Genomic DNA, 25,584 nt, shown 5'->3' with positions numbered 1-25,584 from the left:
CCATGTTTCTAATTGCGCTTTTTATTTTTTAGCTTTAATAGGTTTTTGTTGTTTTATACCACATTTTAATGTTGTACTTGCTTGTGAGCTGCCCAGAGACTTTCTGTTATGGGGTGTCTATATAAATGCAGTAATAATAGAAGCTGTTAATACCCTTATAAGATATGATCCTGAAACAAATACTTTAGCTTTGATTACCTTGATCACCATGGTGCTGTTGGAAAGCTCATAAGCAGTATTTGCCTCCTTACTACATTGGTGGGGAAAGCAAAGTTAGCTCTGTATGAAACAGCAGAGAACTTTGCATCATTGCTGGTAGATGAAAAAGGTCACTGACCCAACACCTCTCCCATCATCTGTTGATATCTTACTATTCTCTGGTCCTATTAATACTCCAGTTAGTTGTACAGCAAGACCACTGCCAGCAGCCAGTTCTCCAGCTGATTGAATATAAATTCTTATTGTATCTTTTGAAACACAGCACCTGAATTATAGTCATGAGTTGCCCCCAAAACAGGACCTGGTGAAAAGTGGATGCCTCGGCAGTCAAGGCGGATCATGGAGTCTACCAAGAAACATTGAGAGAACAGTCTGTGAGAATTATGGATAGAAAACTTTAGGCCAAGTCATATGAAGATGCCCAATACTAATTCAGACCATTGGTCATCTAGTCCACTATTGTATACATGTCTGATAGTAGTTCAAGGTCTCAAACAGGAGTCTTTGCCATCTTTACAGCTGTTTCTATAAAGGAGGTGCACACACGGGAGGGCGCAATCCTATGGAATGCACCCTTGCTGCTCGGAAGCCCCCAAGCCTGGAGGCTTCCAAGATTCCTATGCCCTGCCAGGCTGAAGCTGGCAGGGCAGGAGGAGCAGCCAAGGTGATCTGCCTCCCCATCCTCCAGTCTCCTTCATCTGTCCTTTACTTTCACAAGATGGGCTTTTCAGCCCTTCTAGTGAGGGCACTTTGGAGAGGGAGGGAAGGTGGCTGGAGGAGACATAGGATAAATTGTATCTTGGCCTGTCCTGTCTCCTCCCAAGCCACCTAGTGGAAAGCCTCTTTTTGGAAAATCAGCCTTGGAGAGGCAGCCAGCGCAGATCTCTCCATGCTGGCTGCGAGGTGGTGGGGTCAGATCTCCAACTCCCCCTTCTGAGGTCAGAGCACTGTCTCTGACCTTGGAAGGGTTTTTCTCAAGCCAGCCTATGGTCCCTGCAATGCCTGCCCAGGGACTATAGGATTGCCCTCCTAGATTGCAATTCTGTGCATTTTTTATGGGCAGTACATCAAGCTCCACAGAATTTAATTCTGAGTAAATATGGGTAGTAGGATTGTGCTACTAGCCATTACACCAGCTCTCACTCCTTTTTGTAATTTATTTTTTACTGTAAAATTTCAACAAAAGGGGGGGGGGAATGTGGCTACATAGATTTGAATATAACCAGCTCTCACTTTTGCTGTGTATGTATTCATGTCATGTTCCGCCCATTCTCAAAGGAAGTTCCACTGCAGTTTGTGTAGTTAGCCCAGTGGTTATTTTTTTTTTAGCTAAACAAATGCAACTGTACATCAAGGCTGTGCCCTATCTACACTTTTCACAGGTGCAAGCAGTTAGCAATTCTGACAAAACTACAAAAGGCATGCTAAGAGAATGTTTAAGATTATATGGAATAGAAATCCTTAAATATATGGAAATCCTGCCCAAATGAAGTGGCGGAAGAAGGACTAGTAGCATAGATTAAGTACCTGCAATAAAAGAATGAGGACCTACTAGTCCGAGTGAAGAAGAGACCATAAAAAAACCCCACCTAGGATTACAATGAAGAAAGCAAATCAAGTATACTCAGTCCTCTTCAAAATAATTTAAAAGATATTCAAAATATCCTAAGGAAATTTTGCAAGACAACTACCAAAGCAGGTGAGTGTTGTAACTGATGAGAAATTAGAGAAAGATCTGCTCTATCATCTTGGAAGAATTTGCCTTCACAGTCTCTGTTCTGCTCTGGCTAGGTATTACTATTCATCTGTTGTCAAAGACAGTACCTATCAGGTATGATATCTAATGCAAAGAGGGAAGGAGCCACCTGAATAGGGCATGAATAAGATAGGTGGAGAGGTACCCCCCCCCCCCGAGAGTGTTTGCAAGCTTTTAGACACCAGCATTGGGAAGCAAAGTGAACATTTAATCCAGGTGTCATTCGTCTGACTGGGGCTCTCTAAATTTATACAGGTTGATATAAAGTGCAGGATGGAGAGAGACTAGGTCTTGAGCAGCAATATTTTTTTGAACTCTGTCAGTTATTTTTTAAAAAAGACTAGAGATTTACAGGCCTCCGATTACTAACAATATTAAAGCAACTGAAGAGAAGTCATGGCACTTTTATTTCAAAGTGTAGTCAAACCATCTTGGAATTAACAGTTACAAAAACAGGCCATGCATTTACCTTTAACATAACACTACATTATAGTCATGGCAGAGTCCAGGGCTTAAGGAGGCAGCTCTCATTCTAGGAGCCACAAGAGCCTTCCCAGCACATCCTGTCCAATACATGTATGTACTACTATGCGGACGACTTCTCCAAGACATCAATTTAAGCTTATCTGTTCAAATGACGATGACCAGAAGTAAAAGACAGGGGATACAAGATCTGAAAGACAAATGACCTAATCCCTATGAGGAATTCCTGCAGCTCCTCAAATGCTAGAGGCTGAGGACAGGTTCCTCCTTGGGTTAATCAAGGATGCAGAGGGAGAAGTCACAAGGCAGACATATCACACTTCAGTGTATGAAATGTTACAAAATTAATGCACTTGGCTCCTGACCCAGAGAGCACTTCCTGCTGAAGTTCTGCTGAAGCCAATACAACTGCATTTGGAATCACTGAGCAACACATATACATATACACATGCACATAAACACAAATAACTAGCACCGTAGTGAGTGGGACAGAGAGAGCTTATTTACAGCAACACTAGATAAAAACAAAATTGTTCGGAGTGCGTAAGACCAAACATAACGGCTAACAGACAGACTCCAGCACTATCACTGCACAAGCAGCTAGTGGGCTTCAGAATCCCACCACTGGCTTTTCACTCCCTCTTCACCTAAGTTGCCCATTATCAAACTCTAAGAGAAGTCCACTAGGACAACAGGACTCCCCCCCCCCCACCTCCTTCCCCTTGCAGCCCTCCACAATGCCTAAAAACCTGCTTCATAGGGTTTCCCAGCCAGCTGGCAGGCAAGGAGAGAAGTGTGTGTGTGGGGGGGGGGGGGCGGCAAGGGGAGGCAGAATTGCTTCCATCAGCAGAAAGACAGCTTTGGATCCAACCCTAATAGCTGCATTCTATTCAATCTAATCATTACATTAAAAAGTTGAGCCAACATATTTCAACTGCTCCCTTGTTGGTATCAAATACTGCATTAATACAGTTAACGGATAAACAGAATTTTCGTATATTGTTATGACATACATAATCTAGCTGTATAAAGATGCAGAGCTCAAACCATCTGGAGAACCACATTTATTTACAGAGTGTTTGGTCCTCCTTTGACTCAGCTTAGGACCAATTCACATGACTAAGTCATGTGAGGAGAATAGGGATAGGCAGCCTAGTATTCTCCAGCATGGCCAATGATCAAGAATTACGGGAGTTGTAGTCCAAAACATTTGGAGGTCACCAGACTGCCTACTCCTGGAATATGGGCTTAGTGGAAAGGTCTGACTAGTTGGTAATATGGATACTTTTCCAGGAAGATAATCCCCTTTTACTATGCCACTGCAAAGATGCTGAATTGGCAGGGGTAGGGTGCGGGGAATAAAGTGTGGGTTGAACCATCAGCCATGCTTGTGGTGAAGTGGTCACATGAGAACCGATAACTGGCTGTGGGAACTGATCCCTACTCCTAAAGGAAGACTTCGTGCTAAGTAAAGCCAACTCACTTGATCATCTAAAGTAGCTATTAGAAAAGCTAATCATGATCCAAAGAGCACCCCATTCACATGATAAAAGGCAGCCTTCACCGTTGCTATTCTTGCACAATATCATCCCACAGTGGTGGAACAGTGCTGATCAGGAGAAATGTATTACATTTCTATACTGCCCAATAGCTGAAGGTCTCTGTGTGGTTCAAAGCTCTCTGGGTGGAAATAGGCCTGTAACACCACGTTCAACAGTTTATTCGCACACAGATCGGTAGAGCACATTTGATTTGTGTTCTAGAGAGAACATTCTTTCGTTTTGCTAATATATGACCTTACTTTGGCCTTACCCAGGTGCTTAAGAGCGCATTTCCGCACATGCACACAGGATGGTTGGCAATTCTCACTTCCAGCTCCATCCCCTTGTGCTGCTGCATTTGAATCTTATCCCAGATGGTTCCCTGGCCTTCAGGAGTGGCTTTGTGCAGTGTGGCATGAGACAGAAAAAAAGCCCCAGTATGCATGTGGTATTGCACACATGGCCATTTGGATCCAAAACTCTAATAGTATTACGTTTCTTCATCAACACCAACGTAGTGAGGAAATACTCAGCTCAGTCTTAAGATACTCCTAATTATGTTCCCTTAGGGAACACATTGTCCCTCCACCCCCACCCCAGGCTCAGCATCCCTTTCAAGTGTTCAGGAGCGTGGGTTGTTTAAAACCCAGATAAAATGACTTAGTACATGTGTCAAACATTCGACTTGAGAGCATTCTGCAGAAAAATCCAGGTGGTGGAAGACAGGCTGCCTGGAGATGTTATGGTAACCCAAGGCTCAGGTTTATACATGCTAGTGTTAGGAATTCAGTAGTACAGCTACTTAAGCTTGCTGTGGCCCTGCTGAATCCTAGGTATGAAAGATATTCCAACATAAATTGGGTTTAACATACAGGATAGCCAATGAGGCAGGGGCCAAAGCTGACCGAGCTTTAGCTTTTTTTCCTGCTTGTCTAACAATGGAACCAAGAAGGAGAGACTGCAACCAACTTGGATCTTCTCTGGTTTAGGCAGCTCAGGAAAAGATGGAGAACCAGCTTCTCACTGTGCTCTGATCCCAGAAAGTCACGTGTGTGCTAAACCTGCAGAAGCTATATAACCTTCCCCTAGTCAGACTGCCCTTTTTGACTTAAGGCTTGACCAGCAAAGAAAAGCTGCTCACTTCCTCTGATAGGCAAGATCATCTGGAACTTAAGCCACCCTTGTCCAATGTGCTGAGGATGCTTTGGCTCTTTCACCTTTGACTTCAAAATTAAAAGGGAAATGTCAGAGCAAGCTTTTAGGGTTTCTTCTACAAGTGTCTAGGTTGGCCTGTTTCTCCCAGATGTAATTAATCAATAAGAAAGGTTGCTGGTGTGGATGCTCTACGAAAAAGCAGGCTGGAGCCTCTGAAGAGCTGCCCCTAAGGAGAGAAGAGGAGACTGTTATGGGGAATTCATTACTGAGATCTGCCCTTGAGTAGCAGCCACTGCCACCGCCTCCGCCTGCTGCCAGAGCAAGTACAGCAATGATAATGTGGGCCAGTCATACCAGGATGCTTTACACTGATGCCAGAAGCTCAGCAGTAGGGGTGGGATAACACAGTATAAGGACCTGTATGGCTGAAGGAGGACAAAGATGGCAATGTTCAGTGTACTGATGGACAAAAGCAGATATGGTGTGACTGCATCATGACATCAGCTAGAGAGGTGTAAGAGGCAAGCATGCCAATTGCACAGAAGTAATTAAGCCATACACATGAAACTCAAGTTACCCACCATCAGCAGAAACCACTTCCAGACCCCTTTTCAGCCCATTTCAAGTTTTAATCACTTTGTACCTGGACAGCCTTTGTGTATGGCAAAGATAGCCAACCTAGAGCCCTCCAGCCCTCTACAACTCCCATAATGCCTGATCATTGGCCATGCTTGTTGGGGCTGATGGGAGTTCTAGCCCAGAACATTTGGAGGGCACCAAAGCTTCTCAGATTTGAAATGAAAGTCTTCCAAGGACTCAAAGGAGGCCAACACAATATCCACTAGTGGAGGTCTAGGAGCTTTTGAGATTCTCATTCTTAAGCAACAATGCCTTATTCAGGGTAGATATTAAATGAGTAAGTGATCAAACAGTTTTAGTGAACAGGAACCAGGCACAATGCATTGCATTTTCAGTAGTGCTTCTTAAATGTTTGCATAAATTCTACTTGAGGTGAAACCAGCAACTATACTGTCAGGTTGGGACAACTTTGCATTAGAAGCTGCCTCAAAGTTACTAAGATACAGGGCCAATCCTATAATGAGGCAGCCTGGTGTGGATGCATCAGGCAGTGTGGAATGGGAAGAGCAGCAAATTGCATTGCTCTCCCCATGCAAAGGACCCGCCGATGCCTGCCCAGTCACGCTGCAACTGCCACCTCCTTCTGTGCTTGGCTGGCCGGCCGGCCGGTCAACTGGTCAACAGTTTGCACCTGCTTGCCTGGCGGTTCTCCTCCCCCCTCCCTGTTAACCAGTCCACCACTCCCACCAGCTACGGGGCTCCTGCCCCAACTGCGGGGCTCCTGCCCCAACTGCGGGGCTCCTGGGAAAGCCGGGCAAAATATCAAGAAAGGTCCCAAACTCTTGTGGGAGCGGCCGGGACCTCTCGTGGTATTTTGGCCGACTCCTAACTCAATAGAACGGAGCAGAGTCCTCAACCCTGTAATAGAAGCAATTAATTTGTATAGTTAGCGTGGGAGTTTAGCAGGCAGAGGAGAAAAGCAATTCAATGTACTTAGTAGGTTTTCCTATTTTGCAAAATGGTAGCTGCATAGAATACCTGCAGCAGAACTCTGCCAGTTACACAACATGAAAACAAAACACTTTTCCTCTTGAATGAGCAACCCTGATGATTCCTTCAGCATGCAAACATCTCTGTTCTTTCTCTGATTACAAGTAAAATGGGTGATCCAGTTATGGGTGTACTTTACATCGAAATGGGCTTAATGAGCAAGCAGCAGTGGGTCTTTGCTGCATTTGGGGGGCACACAGCTGTAGAGGTATGCAGGACAGAAATAATGGATTGGAAGAGGGTTCTGCTCACATTCCACTCAACCGCTACATGAAATGCTGGGGGGGGGGGGGGATGCAAGTAAAGCCGTTGGGGGGGGGGGGAATGCAAGTAAAGCCTCAGTATTTGTCAGGAGAAGGAAAGAGAAAGGATGAGCAGACACAGAGCCAGCCCCAGCCTGTGCAAGTCAAGCTGTCATTTGATGATATAACTCGAAGAGTTTGTAGGTTTTCTTAAAAGGAATATTAACATTAAACATTCACAAAGGCGATTGAGCAGGCATGTCTGCATTGCTGAACATGCGCAGGGGGATGCATGGTTGACATGGCCACGGGGATTATGGGAGCTGTAGTCTAACACATCTAGAGGGCACCAGGCTGGGGAAGGCTGTTCCAAAACATGCATATAAAGACAAATAATGGCAGGGAAACTCAGGTAAAGATTAGCACATTGGAAAAAGTGAGTTTGAGATGAGGGTAAGATTTGAAAAAAGCCCGCAGCTAAGCATTCACCACTGCAGCAGACTTTGTTAAGAGAAAGGACAATTTGAGCTCAAAGAAGAGCAGCAATTTAGAAAATGATGTGTAAGGTTGTAAAGAAGTTAAAAACGAATTTAACAGATAGTTATACAAAGTGGGATCAACCTAAAAGAAGAACTGAAAAGCAAGGAGAACGGTGTGTTTAATTTATATTAAACAAGTGTGTTGCTTGCAGAAGCAAAGTACAAAACGATGAACAAGATTTTTTAAAAACGAGCAAAATACAAAACTGTGATTCCCCCCCGCACAGGTCTCCACTTGTGCCTCTTACGAATAGAAAAACCCTGCATAATTTAATGCAGCAGCAAATCTATCCCAAATCTACTAGGAATAGCAGTCATTGGGAAGATTAACATCTGTAAGGACAAAATTTGAAGAATGAGATTTTAAAGCAGTCTTCCTCAGCCTGGGGCTCTCCAGATGTGTTGAAGTACAAGTCCTATTTATCCCCAGTCAGCATGGTTATTAGCCATGCTGGCTGAGGATGATGGTTTTTTTTGTCCAACACATCTGGAGAACACCAGGTTGGGGAAGACTGTTTTGAAGATTATGGGGCAGGGGAAGAAAAGGTGAGTAAAAATGAAGGGCAGGGGGAAGTAATCTGTTGCATATCCAGCAAAAGATGAGGCAAAACCAGGTTTGCCTGGAGCTAGGGTTGCTTTACGCCCAAACTCAGACGAATTTCTCCCATCCATCAGGACAGGAGAAATGATGGTCGGGAACTAGGTTTTTACTCTCTGGCTAATCCCACCTCAGAGTAAAGACTGCTGCTCACCTGAGCACTGAGGTGTCTCCAGCAATGAATCCAAGTGGAAAACACCGGGGCATATGGAGGGAGGCCAGCAAGTAACCTATACAGCAAAGAGAGCAGTCAAGGAAGAGAACACACAGAAAATGCATTACTGAGGAAGAGAGAAACAAGCAAGACATAGACAGGAACAAGAGTAGCTACTGCATCTACATACTCTCATTCATTCAATTACAACTGAAGCAAATATATAACGTTTCTGCTCTAGAAAAGAGGCAATAAACAATCGCAAAGCATGCCATCTGGGTGTTTTACAAGCTGCAGATACTTTACAAATGCTAAAATAAAAATAAGCAACCAACTCTAGCTCCTTTGATGATCTTGGACATTCATACAATTGAGAGAAAGTGACTCTGTTTGCTCCATATTTATTGAGCTAAAAATGCATGCTAGTTGGCACAAATAACAGTGGGCTATTTGCACACACAAACAGCACCAAGCCCTTCCTTTCCTCCTGGTTCCTTCAGCGTAAATCCTCTTCAAAACCATCAGCCTGAAGTCCCCTCATTCTTCTTTTTGGGATGAAAAGGAGCAATTGTTCATGTTTTGCTTATATATGTAAGGGTTAAGATCTCTAGTATACGAAACTATGAGCAGACTGAGTAGTTCTGCCAAACAAGAAACTTGCTACATTTTCATTTAAGAAGTTGGATAGTATGGAGCTGGTGGTAAAATCACATACCCACAGTTGTTCACTGACATGAGATCTCCCACAAGAAGAAAAGGGTACGTCAGCATGCTCACAGCAATCTGAAACAAAGAAATGACTGAGGCATCTCCTTCTATACTCTAAAAGGCTAAAAAAAAGGGGGGGGGCAAAACGGCTTCATACAAGAGAATGAACACTGGAAAGGACCAGCAGGTTTTGGACACTTGGGAGATAATTTTTGTTCACCAGGGGCAGGCTTACTGTCAGTTACATAGAAAGTGAAACATGTCACAGATTTATATCAGAACTGGCAGAAAGAACTTCAGTTAAGAGGTGCAAGAGACTTGCTGCAGAGCCACCAAAATGTACACCTGGGAAGAGACCCATATACATAAAGAATAAGTTATGACAACAACTGGTTCTCTGCCCACGTTGCACTTTATTAGGGTTTATTCAATTTTGGTTTGGCAGCACAGCAGTTTCTCAAGTGTAAAGTGCATCCAGGTAGAGTGCCAAATTTTCAGGATTGTGGCCACTAAATCACTACAACGTGTAGCTCTGTAGGACTTACAGATAGAAAAGCTGATGGTTTCAGAAGCAAGCCTTTCCTTCCATCTAACCCAGGGGTGGGGAACCTCTTTCAGTCTGAGGGCCAAATTCAATTTTGGAGAAGCTCTTGGGGGCTACATCCCAGTGGTGGGCGGGGCTGCAGGCAAAGAGGGTAAGTCCAATTAAAAAAAACAACAACCCAGTATGTTGCAGCTTAAAGCTCTTACTGTCAGTAACTAAGCCTTAGCAGAGGCATTTCAGCCTTTTAGAATGGGGAAACATCTGCACAAAAGTCAGGAAATCACTGAACAAATGGTGGTTGGGAGAAACTTGGTGGCGCCAGGGGAAGGGGGCAAGACTGGGACCCCAGGAGGGCTGGATTTGGCCCCAGGCATGAGGTTCCCCACCCCTGATCTAACCTGAATCACCTCAAGCAGATGAGATTTTAAAGGGCCAAGCAACTACCAAAGAGCTACTAAGGCACTAGGGGCCAAAAACCAGTGGCATGCTGGAGCAGAAGCAGGAGGTTTGGCTGGCCTGTATATGGCGCTGAGATAGGCCTACACTATTGCTTGCCTCTCCAATGCTGGGCTACTGAGCTGGGAAGAAGGCTGCAGAGTAGCAGCCAAGGCACGGGGGTGGATGATATCTATTGTCAGGGGCAACAGAATGGCACTGCTTCATACTTTGGACTTGTGGCAAAATTGCCACAAAGGTTGCCGATTGTTACTTCAAATCAGGGTGTATCAAAAACCAGTGGTTTACGCAGCTCTGATTTGAAACTCCCCAAAGTATCACTTACCGTTATTCAATGCTTATATCAAGGCAGACCTGGGTGTGCACCAATTTACGCAGAACAGTGAAATCACACAGAACAAGGAACACAAGCACATAACCATACACCTGAATTTCCCCCAACAGAAGCAATTGATTACATACCCCCATCACAAACTTGGTGTAGCTCCGGATCACAGAGGCCTGGCTGAACTGAAAAGAAGAAATCGAGAGGGGTCTTGAGGCCCAGGCCACCACACGCAATAAGTGAATACAGAAAGCTCACCAGATATCAATGCTACTACTGGAAAACGTGTACAGAAACTGGTGGAAGTCTAGCCACAGCTATGATTGACCTGTCTCTAAGTCACGCAGGGAGAAACACCATTTTAGACTGACAAGAGGCACCCACTGAATTGAAGACATTGTAATTACAATTCCTCCAGGAGGAAGGTCAAGACCACTGAGTCATTAAATAATTATAGGCAGCCCAGCCTGTCCTTCCATGGAAACAACTTTTGGTCACCCTCCACCAGGCTTAATACTTGAACCCATGCCCAAGAAGGAACAGACTTCATGAGTTGCATTAAGACGCAGCTCCAGGAAATACATTTTGAGTGTTTCGGTGTTTCCTTAGACTGAATTAGTTCACTGTAAACTAGGTAAACGAGCCAAAAAGTTAATATGGGAAGGCAACGGTGCTTAAGAGAAGGTATGTGCGCAGAACAGAAAGAGTTGTCTAGGATGTGGCAAAGGACGCTTCCAAAGGAATGGTTTGGTGAGGCTCAAGCTTGTGAAGTTCACATCCAATCAGAACAGCATTAAGGAATAAACACAGATATTTTTTTCTAGTTACATTTCTCATCTGATTAAAGTCACACTCATTTTAAGCTGTGGAGACAAAACAGAGTGGCTTCAATCGCAGATGTTGCATGCCCTTCAATTTAGATCAGGGCTTCAACCAGGATCTAAATGAGTAACGAAAAATCTTTTCATTTCTCCCTCCACATTTTTGCTACCATCCAATGTATCACTTTTATTTCAACTACAGAGAAACACAGAAGGTTCTTCAGACCCACACTCTTCCTTGATATCAGCATAAGTAATGGTCTTTAAACCAACAAGCAACCCAACAAGTTCAGAAAGGCCACCACTCACGTTGTCATCCACTGCATAGGTGTTGATAAAGTGAGCCAGAAGGTTGCAGCACCATAGAAAAATAACATCACCTAGGATATGAGGAACTAAACCTCTGAAAAAGCAAGAAGAAAGATGAGATGAAAAAAGACCCTTGAATTAACTTCAAAGGGTCTGGAGAATGACAGTATTCATGTCTCTAAAGGTTATGTATTTGTGAACTGCCCAGACAGCTTCAGATACTGGGTAGTATAGAAATGTAATAAATGTCTATTACATTTGTACTCTGAGTATAGCAAATTTACCAGGGTGTATGCAGAACTAAAATACTAGATCAAACCAAGAGGCATATAGAGGAAAGAGACAAGGTTCCCCAGTTCTGTACAACCTCTACTGAGGCTGGAGGGGAAAAGAGGAGAGAAGAAAATGCTGACCAAATGAAGTTCTGTATTAATTGAGAATGCAGAACTTCTAAGCAATACAGCAGCAGTTTGTTTTGGAGGAAGGAATCATAAATATTAATGGCCCAATTTAATCTGGCACAAAATTAATTCAGACAATCATTTACCAATTGCTATGTAACTTACTACAGCGTTCATACAGCCACTAGGGTGAAGCCAGGCCAGTTGGTATGCCATCCATCCACAGGATGAGAATACCACCACTTGGGATACGATTGTCTGCATTCAACCCCAGTGAAAACCAAATGAGAGGTTTTATAAAAAAAAACCAAGTTGGGCAGTGTTCCCCTGCCTGGTGCCCTCCCGATGTTTTGGATGACAACTCCCAGCAATCTTAGTGATTCCTGATCATTGGCCATGATAGCTAGGGCTGATAGGAGCTGAAGTTCAAAACATCTAGAGGTCACCAAGTTGGGGAAGGCTGCAGTAAAGCATCTATAAGTCCACACTGACTGGAAGCCATATCCCCATAAGGCCTCATTCTAGCCCCTGATTTATTGCCGCTACTACTACTACTAAACATGCATTAGGTGTCACCCTTGTACTGTGAGCCACCAAGCAGAACACAACAGGTGCCACATCCACTGCCTAGAGAGCTCACATTGTCTTGCTTCTTGTTGTACTGTGCCAGTTCCAGAGCTCACTGTCCATGTTTCAACTATTTACCTCCTCTATACTTTCCAGACTCTCCAATCTTTCAGTTGGTTAAAGTAGACTTGTTCTTTTACTAGATGCCTTTTATTCACATGAAGTTGACCACATTTATGAATGTTTTTATCAATCAACATTTGATGTGATATTTTCCTTAAGAGCAGTTGCCATAGTATATAAAACCATTTTTCTTCTGCTCAAAAGATGGTCTAGAAGAGTACTGAGTCGATTTAAAATGGGATCGCCACTGATAATTCAGTAGTTTTGTTTTTTGTTATTTAAATCAAACTAGGATGAAAATTTCACCATGTGACCTGAAAATCTGCAGCTTTCCTCCATCATTAGTCCACTTCAGCCATTCTCACCTTCCAATTCTATGAACTCAAAAGGACATCACTAATTCATCTTACATGACATTAAACAGTAACTGTACATATGAATTTAAGCAATCTTAGTGATGATTAAAAAGTAATCAGATAAAATAAGATTTGCTAATCTTATCACTCTTGTGACTGAGACAGGCCTAGTAATTATTGCTGTTTAAACAGTAAGTCTTGAATTCCTTCCAGAAAATTCCCCAGGCCCTGACTTTACGCAGAGAGGAGTTCCAGGGCTGAGGTGACACCTATGATATACAATTTTATATGTTCATTGCTTTTATTTGACATAAAGCAACCTTCCCCAACCTGGCACCATCCAGATGTGCTGGACTACAACTCCCATCACCACCCACTAGTAGTGCATGTGCTGGGGTGATGGGAACTGTAGTCCAACACATCCGGAGGCACCAGGTTGGGGAAGGCTGACAGGATGGACTGCAGACTGCCAAGGTTTCTCTCTCTCTCTCGTCTATATTTGAAGTTCTAGAATTCAGAAGGCTTCCAACTGGAAAACAATATTACATATTACAATATTCATCCTATGTAATATCTGATCAACAATGCTAAATTGAACTAGAGGGAGCAGGGAGAGTAATACCCATTTCTGCTGGAAGATTATTGTTTTGAATAAGAGCCGATCCAAAGCCTTCTTGAATGTCTGATACTTGATTATCAAAAGCAACAGAGCAGGTTCAAATTTAAAGAAAGTTGTTAGGAATTCAGATAGACTCACGTACACGAAGAATCCCAAGGGCCCTTCTTCTTTCCAAATTGTCCCGATGCAGCTAAACACACCTCTGCTGAAAAAGGAAAACGGAGGAACGTTCTCACACACCTCTTCAGTCTGCAGTAAATTACTGCAGCTCCCACTACAATGCTTCAACATGGGAAAGGAGAAATGTCTACATGGCCTGGGAATAATCCTGAGAGCCAGTGTGGTGTAGTGGTGAGAGTGTTGGACTGGGAGCCGGGAGATCTGGGTTCTAGTCCCCACTCGGCCATGGAAGCTCACTGGGTGACCTTGGGCCAGTCACAGACTCTCAGCCCAACCTACCTCACAGGGTTGTTGTTGTGAGGATAAAATGGAGAGGAGGATAATATAAGCCGCCTTGGGTTCCTTGCAACAGGAAAAATGGTGGGATATAAATGCAATAAATAAATAAATAAATAATCCAGCTGCAAATACAGCATTGATTATTTGTGTTCTCATTCTACTAAATGGAGCATAAGCAAGGGACACCTTGCTTATGTTTTTTAAAAGTACATCCAGATGAGTCAGAAGTATGCTAAACATGGTGGCATGGAACTATTTATAGCTGGGATTCTGATCAGATATCCTTAATGAGCAAAACCAAGGCTTATTCACACTAACTAATGGTCTTAGCATGACACGCTTAGTGCTGACACTCTGCCATGACAACTGCTTTCCACCCACTTCCAATTTGTGCAAAGCTCTCTATTTGCAATTGTACCAGCCAAGGTTGCACTGGCCTAGGTTCCTGCACATGTCTTTTTTCAGGAAATGGAAAAGGTTGAAACACACAGAATTTCAGATGGTCAATGGATATGTCAGGGCAAAGACACAGCAGACCATGGAGAAGGATTGGGAGCTGTGAGAATGTAGATGCTGAAGCTCCTCTGTTTACATTGAGCAAAGAATGTATCAGATTCCTTGCTATTATTCTCAGATCCAGCTGTAGAATGCCAGGCTGATCTTACCTGTATTTAACTTCCCGTCCTACGAACTGGACCATACAGCGCATAGAGATCACTGGGGGGGAGGGGAGATACAAGTGACTGTAGAAGCAATCCATTCAATCATCTGACACAGATCCATGAAGCAGTATGTGAAATATGAATTCCACCCTCAAACTCCAGCATTGTATCAGCTATAGTTCTCCACTCATTATCCTCAGCGGTATCAAGTGTGTACCTGAGCATTCTTCCATAGTTCCAAAACCTCCACAGTATTATAGCACATTAAAGACGAACAAAATAAATTATAGTATAAACATACATTAATTAAAGCCTACTTTGTCAGAAGCATAAAATGTTTTCTACAGTCATTAGGTGTATTTATCTCTCTCTCACACACATAATTTGTAAACACTAGGGACATAAGACCATGAAATGGAAAGGGTAGCATTTGGTAGGGATGGACAAATCTGTCTGTTTTGATTTCTATAATGTTCATATTTTTAAGTATAAGTTTGTTCTGTCTCATTTCTCTATCAGTTTGTGAAATTTTTAAACAGTTTGTATGCACAATTTTGTGCAATTTCCCCTAGAGTATGCATTTTTGCATGCAATTTGCCCTAGCGTACACATTTTTGTACACAATTTCTGATCAGAGAACCGCATTGCAAAATTTGGAGAAGTGCAAAAAATGAAAAAGAATTGTGTTCTGGTTCATGTATTAGTTTGGAAAGTGCAAAATAGTTTGGTTTGTATTAAAATGCAATTTCTCCCCCATCCCTAGCAGTATGCCTTTTGCATTTCTAAACTGAGCGAAACATCTGCAGAATAAGAATAGAGTTAACCATTCACAGCAACAGTCTCTAGTGATATTATATTTCTTGCTGTGCTGGTTTTAACACCTGAAAAGGGACGATTGTTTTTGCCACTGCAAAAAACAATCTCAGACTTGACTGACCCAGGCTCAGATGCAGTCAAGATTAGGATTATCCTTGCGAATTATGTAAGGAACAATTGCTTTCAAGTGACCAAGAAGAACTGATTCTTTATCTACACAGTTAATATTGCAGCTGAGAAAGAGACCGAAGAAGAGACTACACCTCTTACCATGCAGTGGATGAGAGATAACCCTTGATACGCACTGCATCATCATCTCATGGGACGTCTGATAAAATATATCAATAAGGGACAATGTGAACTACCTTCTGAGAAATGGGCCTGACTGCAACTGATCCTAATTAGCAGGTCTAGGTATAGAAATTGATTACCCCCCTACCTCCGGGTCCCTGACACAGATCTATTTGCTGAACTACATAGAATGCAGTAACTCTCACTTTAATTTCATTACGTTAAGTCACTCCCTGTCTCCCACATAGGCTCATTCTAGTGTAACCGTAACCCAGATAATTCAGATAAGAGAGACTGTGAAATCGCTGCAATTAGAAGTAGTTGTAACTGTACCTCCAGTGTACACCCAGGCTGCAGATGTATGAAGAGTTACATCTGAAGGCAAAAATTCATTTTCTTTTAAACTTTCCAAGTCTCATAACTTAAATATGTTGGAGTATAATTTTCAGTCTGATACACATTTAAACTATGCCATTTATTATATTTTTTAGTGTTTCATTTTACTTCTTGATTGCGTGAATGATGGAAGGGCTGACATCTTAAAAAATCCGACTGACCCTATCTTTCCATTTTCCTGATAAACCATTCCACATTTAGCAGTCTCAAAATAATCTGTATAACCACAGTAAAATGTCTCAGAAGTATATATGCTTATTTAATATTAGAGGAGCCTACTGGTGGCAAATATTTGTGTCCATGTTTTCATACTGCTCATACAGCGTTTTCCCACTTTCTCATAATGTTGGCCCAAGGCAGTTTTTCAAACTAGGCTTAGTCTTACAGGAAGATGGGCGGGCGGGGAAATCAAACTTCATAGTGATCTGTCTAGATTATTCATTAAAATGTAAAGCGCTCCTCAAGCACTAGGTAACAGATAAAACAAAGAGAAACCGTTCAGTGGGTTCCACCTCTTTCGCCACTTTCTTGAGGGATGTTTTCACATCATCCTTGTTAGAAACATGTTCCATATCCTCCAAAGGAAAGGCCTGGGATACAAAAAACAGGAATCAAGTAGATATTGACCTCCCTTCAGAGACCTTACTATGATGAGCAACAGCACCTGATGTATCATTGAGGCCCTGCTACCAGTGAACTCCCAAGACCCTCTCTCCACATCAGATAAATATAGCTTGGTGGGGATAGGAGTTCTCACATCTGTACCCTGCCATTCCCCCAAAGAGTTTGGGGGAGCATAGATGGGGTGGGATTATCCCATTGTATCGTCATAAAAAACCCTGTGAGGCAAGTTAAGTTGAGAGACAGTGAATTGCCTCAGACTGTTCAGTGAGCTACATGGTGGCGCAGAGATTTGAATCCAGGCAACCACACTTATCTTCGCTTCCCCTTTTCACCACCATCTCCTTCCTTCCACACTATTGCTGCAAGGACAGAGGGCTGCACAACTCCTTCCACCTCACAGAGATGGAGAAGGAAGTTGCTGCCTGTTTTGAAAACTCGCATCTTGGAAGCATGCATGTGCCTCCTGATCACCACCCTGTGTATAAAGCAGTGGCCGCTGCACGAAGAAGCCCACACCAGCCAAGCTCTGAAGGAGCATGAATGAGCTTCTCTTCCCCCTTCCAAGCAATGCACAGAAGGGAGGGAGGTGGCAGCCTGCGCAGCTGAATCAGACGGTGTCGAGCTTTCCTGTGCACAGCAGGAGGGGATGGAGTGGAAGGCAGCCAAGTCATCTTGGCAGGAGACAGAGCAGCACTCCTCCCATCCTTAATGAGGAGCTGTCACTGAAGATTAGAAAAGTGAAATCAACAGCCCCACTGTCAAAAGCAGAACAGGCCAAGAAGCGTCAAACTAGCCGGCTTTCACAGGAAATAAAAGGTCACTAAGAGAGGATCAGCACCTCATTATTTTAGGGAGGTTGGGGGCATTCAGACATTCCTAAAGCAGCCTGATGGTGACTTAATAATCAATTAATTTAAAATACAGTCCAGGAGGACCATCAAGATTTAACTGTAGTTAAAAAAAATACTGGAGGATTCAGAAAATTGTTCACAGAATTTTTAAAAAGTGAAACACATGCTTGGGGGGTGGATGGGTGCCCATTTACTATAAGGCTGGCTGCAGCTCTTAGAGTTTAGCACCCCGGGGTCTGTAAAAGGATTTCCTGCCTCTGGTTAAAGAGCGAGCCTGTTTCCCACAACCAGAGTGGCTGCTGCTGCTCTTGAAGCTCAATCCCTTCCAAACCTCGGAGGGCAGGGGTGCCAGCTGAGACTTCACCTATAATTAAATGCTGACCCAAATTATCTGCCACACAATTAGCCTTCAATGCACATAGCACATGGAGCAAACTTGTGCCTTACCTTCTTTACTTGTCCTCGGCTTACAGTGGATAAAATGCTAGAGATGATGCGAGGAGTAAGGCCACGGAAAAGGCCCCTCTTCCCATCCACTTCCACAACGTGTCTGGCTAGGGAATAAATGACGGCGGCGTCACTTCAGCATCAGTCTTCAGGAGCTCCAACTTTCCGCTGACTTAAATATCTACCCGAAACAATACATATCTCAGAGCATTAGACTGTCTGCTGATACTGGCATCATAACATGGACAGAAGCCTGAATTTTTTCAACTTATCTTTCAACTGTGGTCTGCCTACCTTAAAGAAGTATAATGGATTTTATTGGGCTAGGTCAGAGTGTGAAGATTCCTTTAACTCATGCTTAGTTGTGCTCCCTCCTTCCACCCCAAAGGATTCAAGTTATATTCTGCAAAATGTTTTGAAAGGAATCGTATGGCGCCTAAGTTATTACAACCATCTGATGGTTGGACAGAACGGAAACAATTAATATGTGCTCCTAGTGTACTTATATTTTAATGTTGTAGTTGTTTGTTACAGTAGTAAAATAAGACTGCTCCCACTTTTCCAACTCTTAGCTTGCTGTAAAGCAATATTTGTTCCCTAGTTATACATTTTATTTCAAGAGTAATAGACAGAGAGAGAATGAATTTCCATAAGGACAAGTCTACAATATGATCTTCGTTAAACAGCCATATTATTTAGCCCTTGAGTTGACAGAGTGATTGTCATGGTTCATACAACAAACAATCACAAAGCAATACAGTATACAGAAAACTTCATTGGCAAAGGACCCAGATTGTAAATTACAGTACCAATAACATATTTTATAGATTAAAAGCAAGGAGCGACAACTGCAAATCATCCCTTACACAGTAAGAGAATCACTTTGATAAAACTTCTTCCAGAAGCAAGCTGTGATGTATGCAAGCTTTGCTACCCTACAAGTTATAAATGTGTCCATCCCTTTTAAGAGGTTCTCCATCTCCTGCAAACCAGATTGCTAATGGATATTGTTCAAGAGGTGCCAAATACTTCTCTTAGGGAATTACATAAGTGATATGACAGAAAGAAGCAAATCAAATCCGCAACTGCATATGCAATATTCATACAAAGCCTTTCATAGACAGGGACCTTCGTAAAATACCATTCTGGATGACCAACAGCTAATATCTATTCTAGTGAAAGGGTAAGATCCCCATCAAATCTAAGCAGGTATCTCAAACACAAAAAAGATGTGTTGGGATGCAAGAAGTTTTTATGGCTTAACTTCCACTAGGTATTATTTACAATAAGTAAGCACCAAAAACTGTTTCACAGAACATGTTTATTTCTGTTATAACATCACTGGCACTATAAATGGGACAAAGAGTAACACTTATTGCCTATAAGACTTAAAATCAAGAAATAACAGTGCAATCCTATGTCTACTCAGAAGTAAGTCCAATTGCGTTCAATGGCACTTACTTCCAAATAGGTGGTTATAGGATTGCAGTCTTAAGAGAGCATTCTTGAAAAAGCTGCAGAAAACTACATGCAACTAAGGCAAACTGGTAGCCTATATGGCTTTAGCTCTCACTTCTTCCTCACTTTCCTAACACTTTGCTCTTACACAAGCTTGTCATTCTTGCAAGAGTAAGACCTCTAACTAAAATAATAGAAGTGACCTAAAAAGACTTCTCCTCATGTACCATTTATGTTCTCACAAAAACAACAGAATACTAACAAATGGCATTTGGTGAAGAACTGATTTATCTGAATCATATCAGCACTGTATGACTATTGACATATCATTTTTACTTTTGTATTACCCTTATTGGACCATTGACAAAGCTTACTTATTAGGAAATGCTCACCATATGTAAAAAACCCAGGTAGGTAAAGTACTTTTCTCCCCAATAAGTTTCTACCAACTGTTGGAGGTAGAGGCTCATGTCCAACCTTCAAAAGAAATACCAGTCAGGCAACATCTACTTTTTGTAAGTATCCCCCATACAAGTGATCTTTACTTGTGAGTTTACATCCTATGCCAGCCTTCCCCAATCTGGTGCTCTCCCAGAATTCCTCACCATCAGCCATGTTGGCTAGGGTTAACAGTTGAACTACAAATCATATGGAGGGCACCAGGTTGGGGAGGGCCATCCTATACAGAAAGTCCTCCTCCCTCCATTTGTTCTCAGCTGTTGCTCTATGCAGATTCCCAAGCCTTTTATGCACAAACTGTCTTATTTACAGGCCCAGAATCTTAGTACTCTTTCTTTCATGTTTTCTTTGCCAAAGAACAGTGGGTCCACTTCAAACTGACTACGCACTTAAGTCCGGTTCATATCTAGTCACCTTGAAGAAGGCAACTCAGGAGGTAAGGCCCTGTGTGCACACATGTATTCCATTTCTGCTCTTTGCAGGTCAGCAGGTCCAAACTTTTCCAAATTTAAACATAGCACGCAAATTACTAGTGAGAAGATCCACCCGCAGGTAGACACTCCTGCCTGCCATACCAAGTGGCAGGCTGGGCCACAGGCTTGCAAGTTAGATTGGCTCGCGGGTTGCTGACACGGCTAATCAAAAGTGGATTTTAGTTGTGATGTAGTGCCCCAGCCTGCCATTTTAAGCAACAGCCTTGAGGTGTACTTTCAAATATCTATCCAGATAGCAAAAGGGACATTGACTGGAAGTCCGTATGAGGCACTGATCTCCCTGCCACAAAACCTGGAAGTGGAGCCCTAATCAAAGACAGCCCCAAGAATAATTGGACACAAATTGCAGCCACTGATCCTGAGATACATCTCAAGACAGAGCAGCTAATACCAAGACCTCGCAGTTTTAAGGCCGTGCCTCGCAGTTCCTGCTCTCCTGGGACTGTCTGCTCCACAGCTGCCCGCGTGCCCAAAGAAAAGCCCCTGCCCACCGGGAACCGGCATCGAGGGACTCCGATCCAGCCGCACCTGCACCAAGAGCTTCACATAGAGCAGCGGGTGACTCAAGGCCGTGAAACCGGCGCTTAATGCCACGAAAAGGGCGTCCGCCCCCCCTGCCGGCCCCGGTCCCCTACCCAGCCCGGGGGCGGGGGGAGGCGCCCCGGAACACACTGTGACAGCCGCCATCCCCTCTGCCCACAACCAGCGAGCAAGCGCTCTTCCGGGTGCAACGCCCTGGCCCGTCACATGATCGCACCCGTCAGGTCACCGGGCTTCTACGTCATCACGCCACGCACGGCGAAGGACTGTTGCACGGCGCAGGAGGAACTTCCTCCCTTCCTGGATAGAGATAGAAAAATGTAGAGTGACAACCCAAGTCTGAGGAAATACAGCTTCTTGTCTCTTTCTCATGCTATCCCCCCCCCCCCCCGGGGGGACGGAGCTGAGAGCTCTTCATAGGAACAATGAAAACAAAAGAATCCCGAATTTTAGCGTTGCTGTGTGTCGGTAATAGCGTGTCTATACAGAAACAAAAGGTAGCAGCTAAGAGAGGGACTCATACCATTTCTAGCTTAGGTATTATTTAATTTGGAAACGTTATTTATTTTAGTTTCAACCCCTTTTTAAAAACAAAACGGGGCAGAAACTGACTTGGGTTTGCACCCCATACGAGCCAAAGAGAGCACCCCTAGGCTGCGGAATAAATCAGTTTACTTCGCAGTGCAATCCTATGCGTGTCTACTCAGAAGGGAGTCCCACTGAGTTCTCTGGGGCTTACTCCCGGGTAAGCGGGTACAGGAAAGGGCCTAAGGGCGCAGTCCTATGCATGTTTAGACTGAGAATAGTCCTGCAACGCCCAGCATTCCCCAGCCAGCCGCGCACAGCACTGTGCCCTAAACTGCCTTCCCACCGGGAGGCAACCCACAATTCCCGCCCTCTGTCGGTCGCAGCCCAAATCCGGCGCTCAACGGCGTTCAGATTCAGAACCCTTGTGTTCCATCGACTACTTAAGAACTGGACCAAAGCGCTTGAACTCTTCAGCTTGCTTCGCTCCTGGGTTTTGCTAACCGGGCCGCCTGCTGCCGGAGGTCCGCGAAAGCTCCTGGATGTCTTCATTGTTTTCCATGGGAGGCGTCAACACAGGGGAGAAAAAAATGGCCAAAACGTGCCCGGATGTTGGCACGTGCAGAAATGTCGCTGTTCGAAGTTCATACCCTACTAATCTTCTCTCCCCATCTCTGTGTTCCTGCACATGCCCGTGGATGATACCATTATGTGTGGAGAGGGGTGGACAAGGAGAGCACGTAGGAAGGCGGAACTAGGACATTTTAGGCTCCCTTTCAATATTTCTCTGAAATATTAAAAGCAACGTAGTCTCAGTACTAGGTGGGAACTTATGGGAACCCCTGGGCGTTGATATAGGGCCCCCGCCCACCGCAGCATGCTACCGGAAGAGGATTCATTGCGAGTTGCTTCATCGCGGCGATATTGAGAACGTCCAAGAAGATAGAGAAAGCAACGGGTAGAGTAATACACTGCCCTGGTTGTTTCGTTCGTTTTGAGACGCGTCCTTTGGCACCGATGGGGGGATAAAGTGCGGAGGTCTGCATGAAAGGGAATGCAGCAGAAGGCGCGTCTGCATTCAGTTGACTGGGTGGTGGTAATAACTGTTTTCAGTATAATCGCGGACGATACGCACTTACCTGGGACTAAGTCCCACTGAAGTCAATGGGGTTTACTTCTGAGTAGACGCACATAGAAGTGCATTGTTAGACACGCGAGCCCTGTTGATGAGTTCCTTTGCCTGCATAGCCTATTATGTAATTGTTCGACTGACTGCCTTGATAACATATCACGTCCGTGCTATTGTAGCCGGAGCCTCTGTCTGTAATGCTGTATTATTTCACCAATAAAGGGCGAGAAGGTGACGGCTCTTAAAGCCTTTATTAGAAAGGTGTTGTTAGCCGTTATCTCTCAACCTCATCCCCACTGGGAAGATCATGATACAAAGTGATGGTAACACCCCCCGCACCCTGGGCGGTTTGGGGATCATATTCCATTAGTGTTAGAATCACTTCCGTCGCCCAGCCTTATCTCTCTCCCCTGCAATCTGTAGGTATAACAGAGTTGACCCAATTGCCGCCTCTCTCAGCCTGGACCCACCAAACCTACAAAATAGGCTACATTGCAGGATTGTCGCCAACTACATTCTCCCTCAGCATGCTTCTTTCATCTGCAATATGTGGGAAAGAATATTGGACAGTGTGCTTCTCCCTTCAAAGTGCAGGAAGTATTGACAGGGCACCTTTTGAAAGACACATACACACCAAAAATTCACATTTCTCCCTACACAAGAACTGAGATAGAAAGAACATGAACGTCTGTATTTTCTTCTACTCTCTCTGTGTGTGAGTGAGGTGGGGATTTCCCATGGTCTCCTACGAACAGCTGCTACTTTTACCCCTCTGAAGAAAAACACACACGGTGTCAAAAGTAAGGGGGGATTACCAATGTCAGTACACAAATTGTCCATCAGTAAATCGACTATTTGTGTCTATCATTGGAAACTGCCTTATTGGAAAGCCTACACTGGAGTAGTTGTATGGCGCTCCCTTGCGTTTGTATGCGTGAAGTACAAGGCACTGTGAAGTTGCTCCCTCCAGCACTGCAGCCAACAGTTAGACACCTGGATTTAAGAGAAGAACAGCAAAATCCTGTAAATCTTACTCTCCATATATGTAAATAGTAAGTTCTATAAGAAGTTGTCGGTTATTTCTTCCCTAGAAAAGCAAATGTTTTTTCCACATGGCTACTTTGGAGAGGCTGAAATTACAATGACAATGTAGTGATATTACAGAAGCAAATATTACATACCAGGCATGAATTAAACATGTCAAGATAGAGCCAGCCTTAAATGAAAAGAGCACTAGCCTGCCCACACTCTGAGGTTATCAACTGAGACCCTTCTCACTTGCCCACCACCAAGGCAGGTTAGGGTGGTATGTACAAGGACAAGGGCCTGTTTGGTAGTAGCTTCATGCCTCTGGAATGAGCTTCCATTGGGGGGTTGTCAGGCCCCTTCTTTGCAGATCTTCAGGAAAGCTTTGAAGACCTGCCTGTTTTTACTGGTCTTTTGTCAGTTTTCGGGCTGCTGGTTTTATTTATAATCTCTTTTCTTACTGAATGCTATTGTTTTGTATTGTTTTTAAAAGGCTTGTATGGTTTGTTTTTATCCTGTATGGCACTTTACCAGGGCTCCACCTTTACATAAATAAATAAAATGCATTAAAAATTACAATAAGGGTCCCACATTTCTTGCAAAGATTTGTAAAATGTGCTTCTTTCCTGTCAGAGTTCTGCCTTTAGCACTTCCTCATAACTTTTCCATTTATAGCAAACCACAGTATTTACAAAGGGGTTCTCCCACACGACAGAGAACAATTTGCAAATTGCTCAGTAATTTGAATAGGTTTGTCGAGTTTTTTTTTTAAAATATCTCAGAAATATCTCAAGCAAAAGAACGTCCAAGCTATTAACATTAGTAGTGTCTCCTGGATTCTCTTGTGTGCAAGACTTTAGAATCGCAGGACCAGTTTCAGATTGGCAGGAGGACTCAGCCTGATGGAGGAGAAGCAGAGCCATCCACCAACTTCTGTGGTTAATCTTGTGGGCGTATTTGAGAACTTCAGGTACAAGGTGTTTATTTGGGATGTTGTATGCAGATCAGGGTTTAAGAGCAGAAGAAGTTGTGTAAGTTCCAGTCCCAGGAAGCGCAATAGTGAAATCTGTGAATTTGCTATTGATTAAATTCTGATATGCCTTTAAATGCCCCTATAAGAGATAGTAGCAGACTTGGTTATGGCTGCAAGAATGTTTTCAGTCACTAATACTTTGACATTATGGCTACAACATCAGCCCAATTTTTGTAGTTTTTAGTTTTCCTCTTTCTCTCAGCCTCTGCTGTGTGTACCAGCCAGCCTGAAGAAGAGTTCTGGAGAATTCGAATACTTGCTCAATATTTTTGTGACATTTTGGTTGGTCCAAATAAAGGGATTGCCCAACTGTGGATTGTATATTTTTCAGCTCTGTGGTAACTGAACCGCATCAGCTCTGAGGAAGCCTCAAATACTCCAGACCACAGGGGAGGTAGCACATCTTAACCTAGATGACGCACCTTCTCTTCTATCTTTCCCACCTATGCATAGCTCACAGCCATACAAACTGGAAGACAAAGAGATGGATAGTACTGCTCTGCTGCCACTTTTTCATTGTATGATTTCAATGCAACACTTTTTTCTTTTGTGTATCAGCTTTCTCATTTGTCAAATCAAATGTGGAGAATGATACATCACTGTGTTATTTGCTGGGTTTGCATACTATACTCCAGGGGTGGGCAAAATGTGGCCTACCAGATGTTGTTGGACTTTAACTCTTATCATCTATCACCATTGGCTATGCCAGCTTGGGATGATAGGAATTGCAGTCCAACAAAATTTTGAGGGCCCCACGTTGCACACTCAGTTATACTGTTAACCTACTGTTCATGTTTATTAGTATACTCTGAGCAAGATTTGTGCTTCA

General features: G+C 43.5%; 2 protein-coding genes across 7 annotated transcripts in view; one reads left to right on the top strand and one right to left on the bottom strand.

Moving 5' to 3' along the window:
- MTCH1 (mitochondrial carrier 1) overlaps nt 1-21,255 on the bottom strand; it is a 36,441-nt gene extending 15,186 nt beyond the window's left edge. The window contains exons 1-12 of one of the 5 annotated variants that reach the window (XM_084852953.1): nt 21,031-21,255; nt 19,942-20,026; nt 18,092-18,198; nt 16,682-16,759; nt 15,753-15,810; nt 14,670-14,721; nt 13,688-13,750; nt 11,480-11,573; nt 10,487-10,534; nt 9,032-9,099; nt 8,317-8,392; nt 2,359-5,380 (exon numbers count right to left, since the gene is read on the bottom strand). In XM_084852953.1, the coding sequence (XP_084709079.1) occupies nt 5,309-5,380; nt 8,317-8,392; nt 9,032-9,099; nt 10,487-10,534; nt 11,480-11,573; nt 13,688-13,750; nt 14,670-14,721; nt 15,753-15,810; nt 16,682-16,759; nt 18,092-18,198; nt 19,942-20,026; nt 21,031-21,189 (960 nt within the window). In that variant the 5' untranslated portion in view covers nt 21,190-21,255 and the 3' untranslated portion in view covers nt 2,359-5,308. Of the gene's footprint in view, nt 1-2,358; nt 5,381-8,316; nt 8,393-9,031; nt 9,100-9,576; nt 9,705-10,486; nt 10,535-11,479; nt 11,574-13,687; nt 13,751-14,669; nt 14,722-15,752; nt 15,811-16,681; nt 16,760-18,091; nt 18,199-19,941; nt 20,027-21,030 lie in introns of those variants that run through there. The other 4 variants (XM_084852954.1, XR_014790604.1, XM_084852956.1 and 1 more) reach the window with 4 other exon arrangements.
- A 3,247-nt stretch (nt 21,256-24,502) lies between these two features.
- The window catches only part of FGD2 (FYVE, RhoGEF and PH domain containing 2), a 34,340-nt gene continuing 33,258 nt past the window's right edge, over nt 24,503-25,584 (top strand). Inside the window, exon 1 of one of the 2 annotated variants that reach the window (XM_084848310.1) lies at nt 24,503-24,692. In XM_084848310.1, coding sequence (XP_084704436.1) covers nt 24,625-24,692 — 68 coding nt within the window. In that variant the 5' untranslated portion in view covers nt 24,503-24,624. The remainder of the gene's footprint in view (nt 24,693-25,584) is intronic. The other variant, XM_084848309.1, reaches the window with a different exon arrangement.

This window comes from Heloderma suspectum, chromosome 4, assembly GCF_057233095.1.
Source record: "Heloderma suspectum isolate Gila_16-S chromosome 4, 16-S_ref, whole genome shotgun sequence".
NCBI classification, from domain to species: Eukaryota; Metazoa; Chordata; class Lepidosauria; order Squamata; family Helodermatidae; genus Heloderma; species Heloderma suspectum.
The sequence above is the reverse complement of the archived record's forward strand: the minus strand, read 5'-3'. Positions and strand labels throughout refer to the sequence as shown.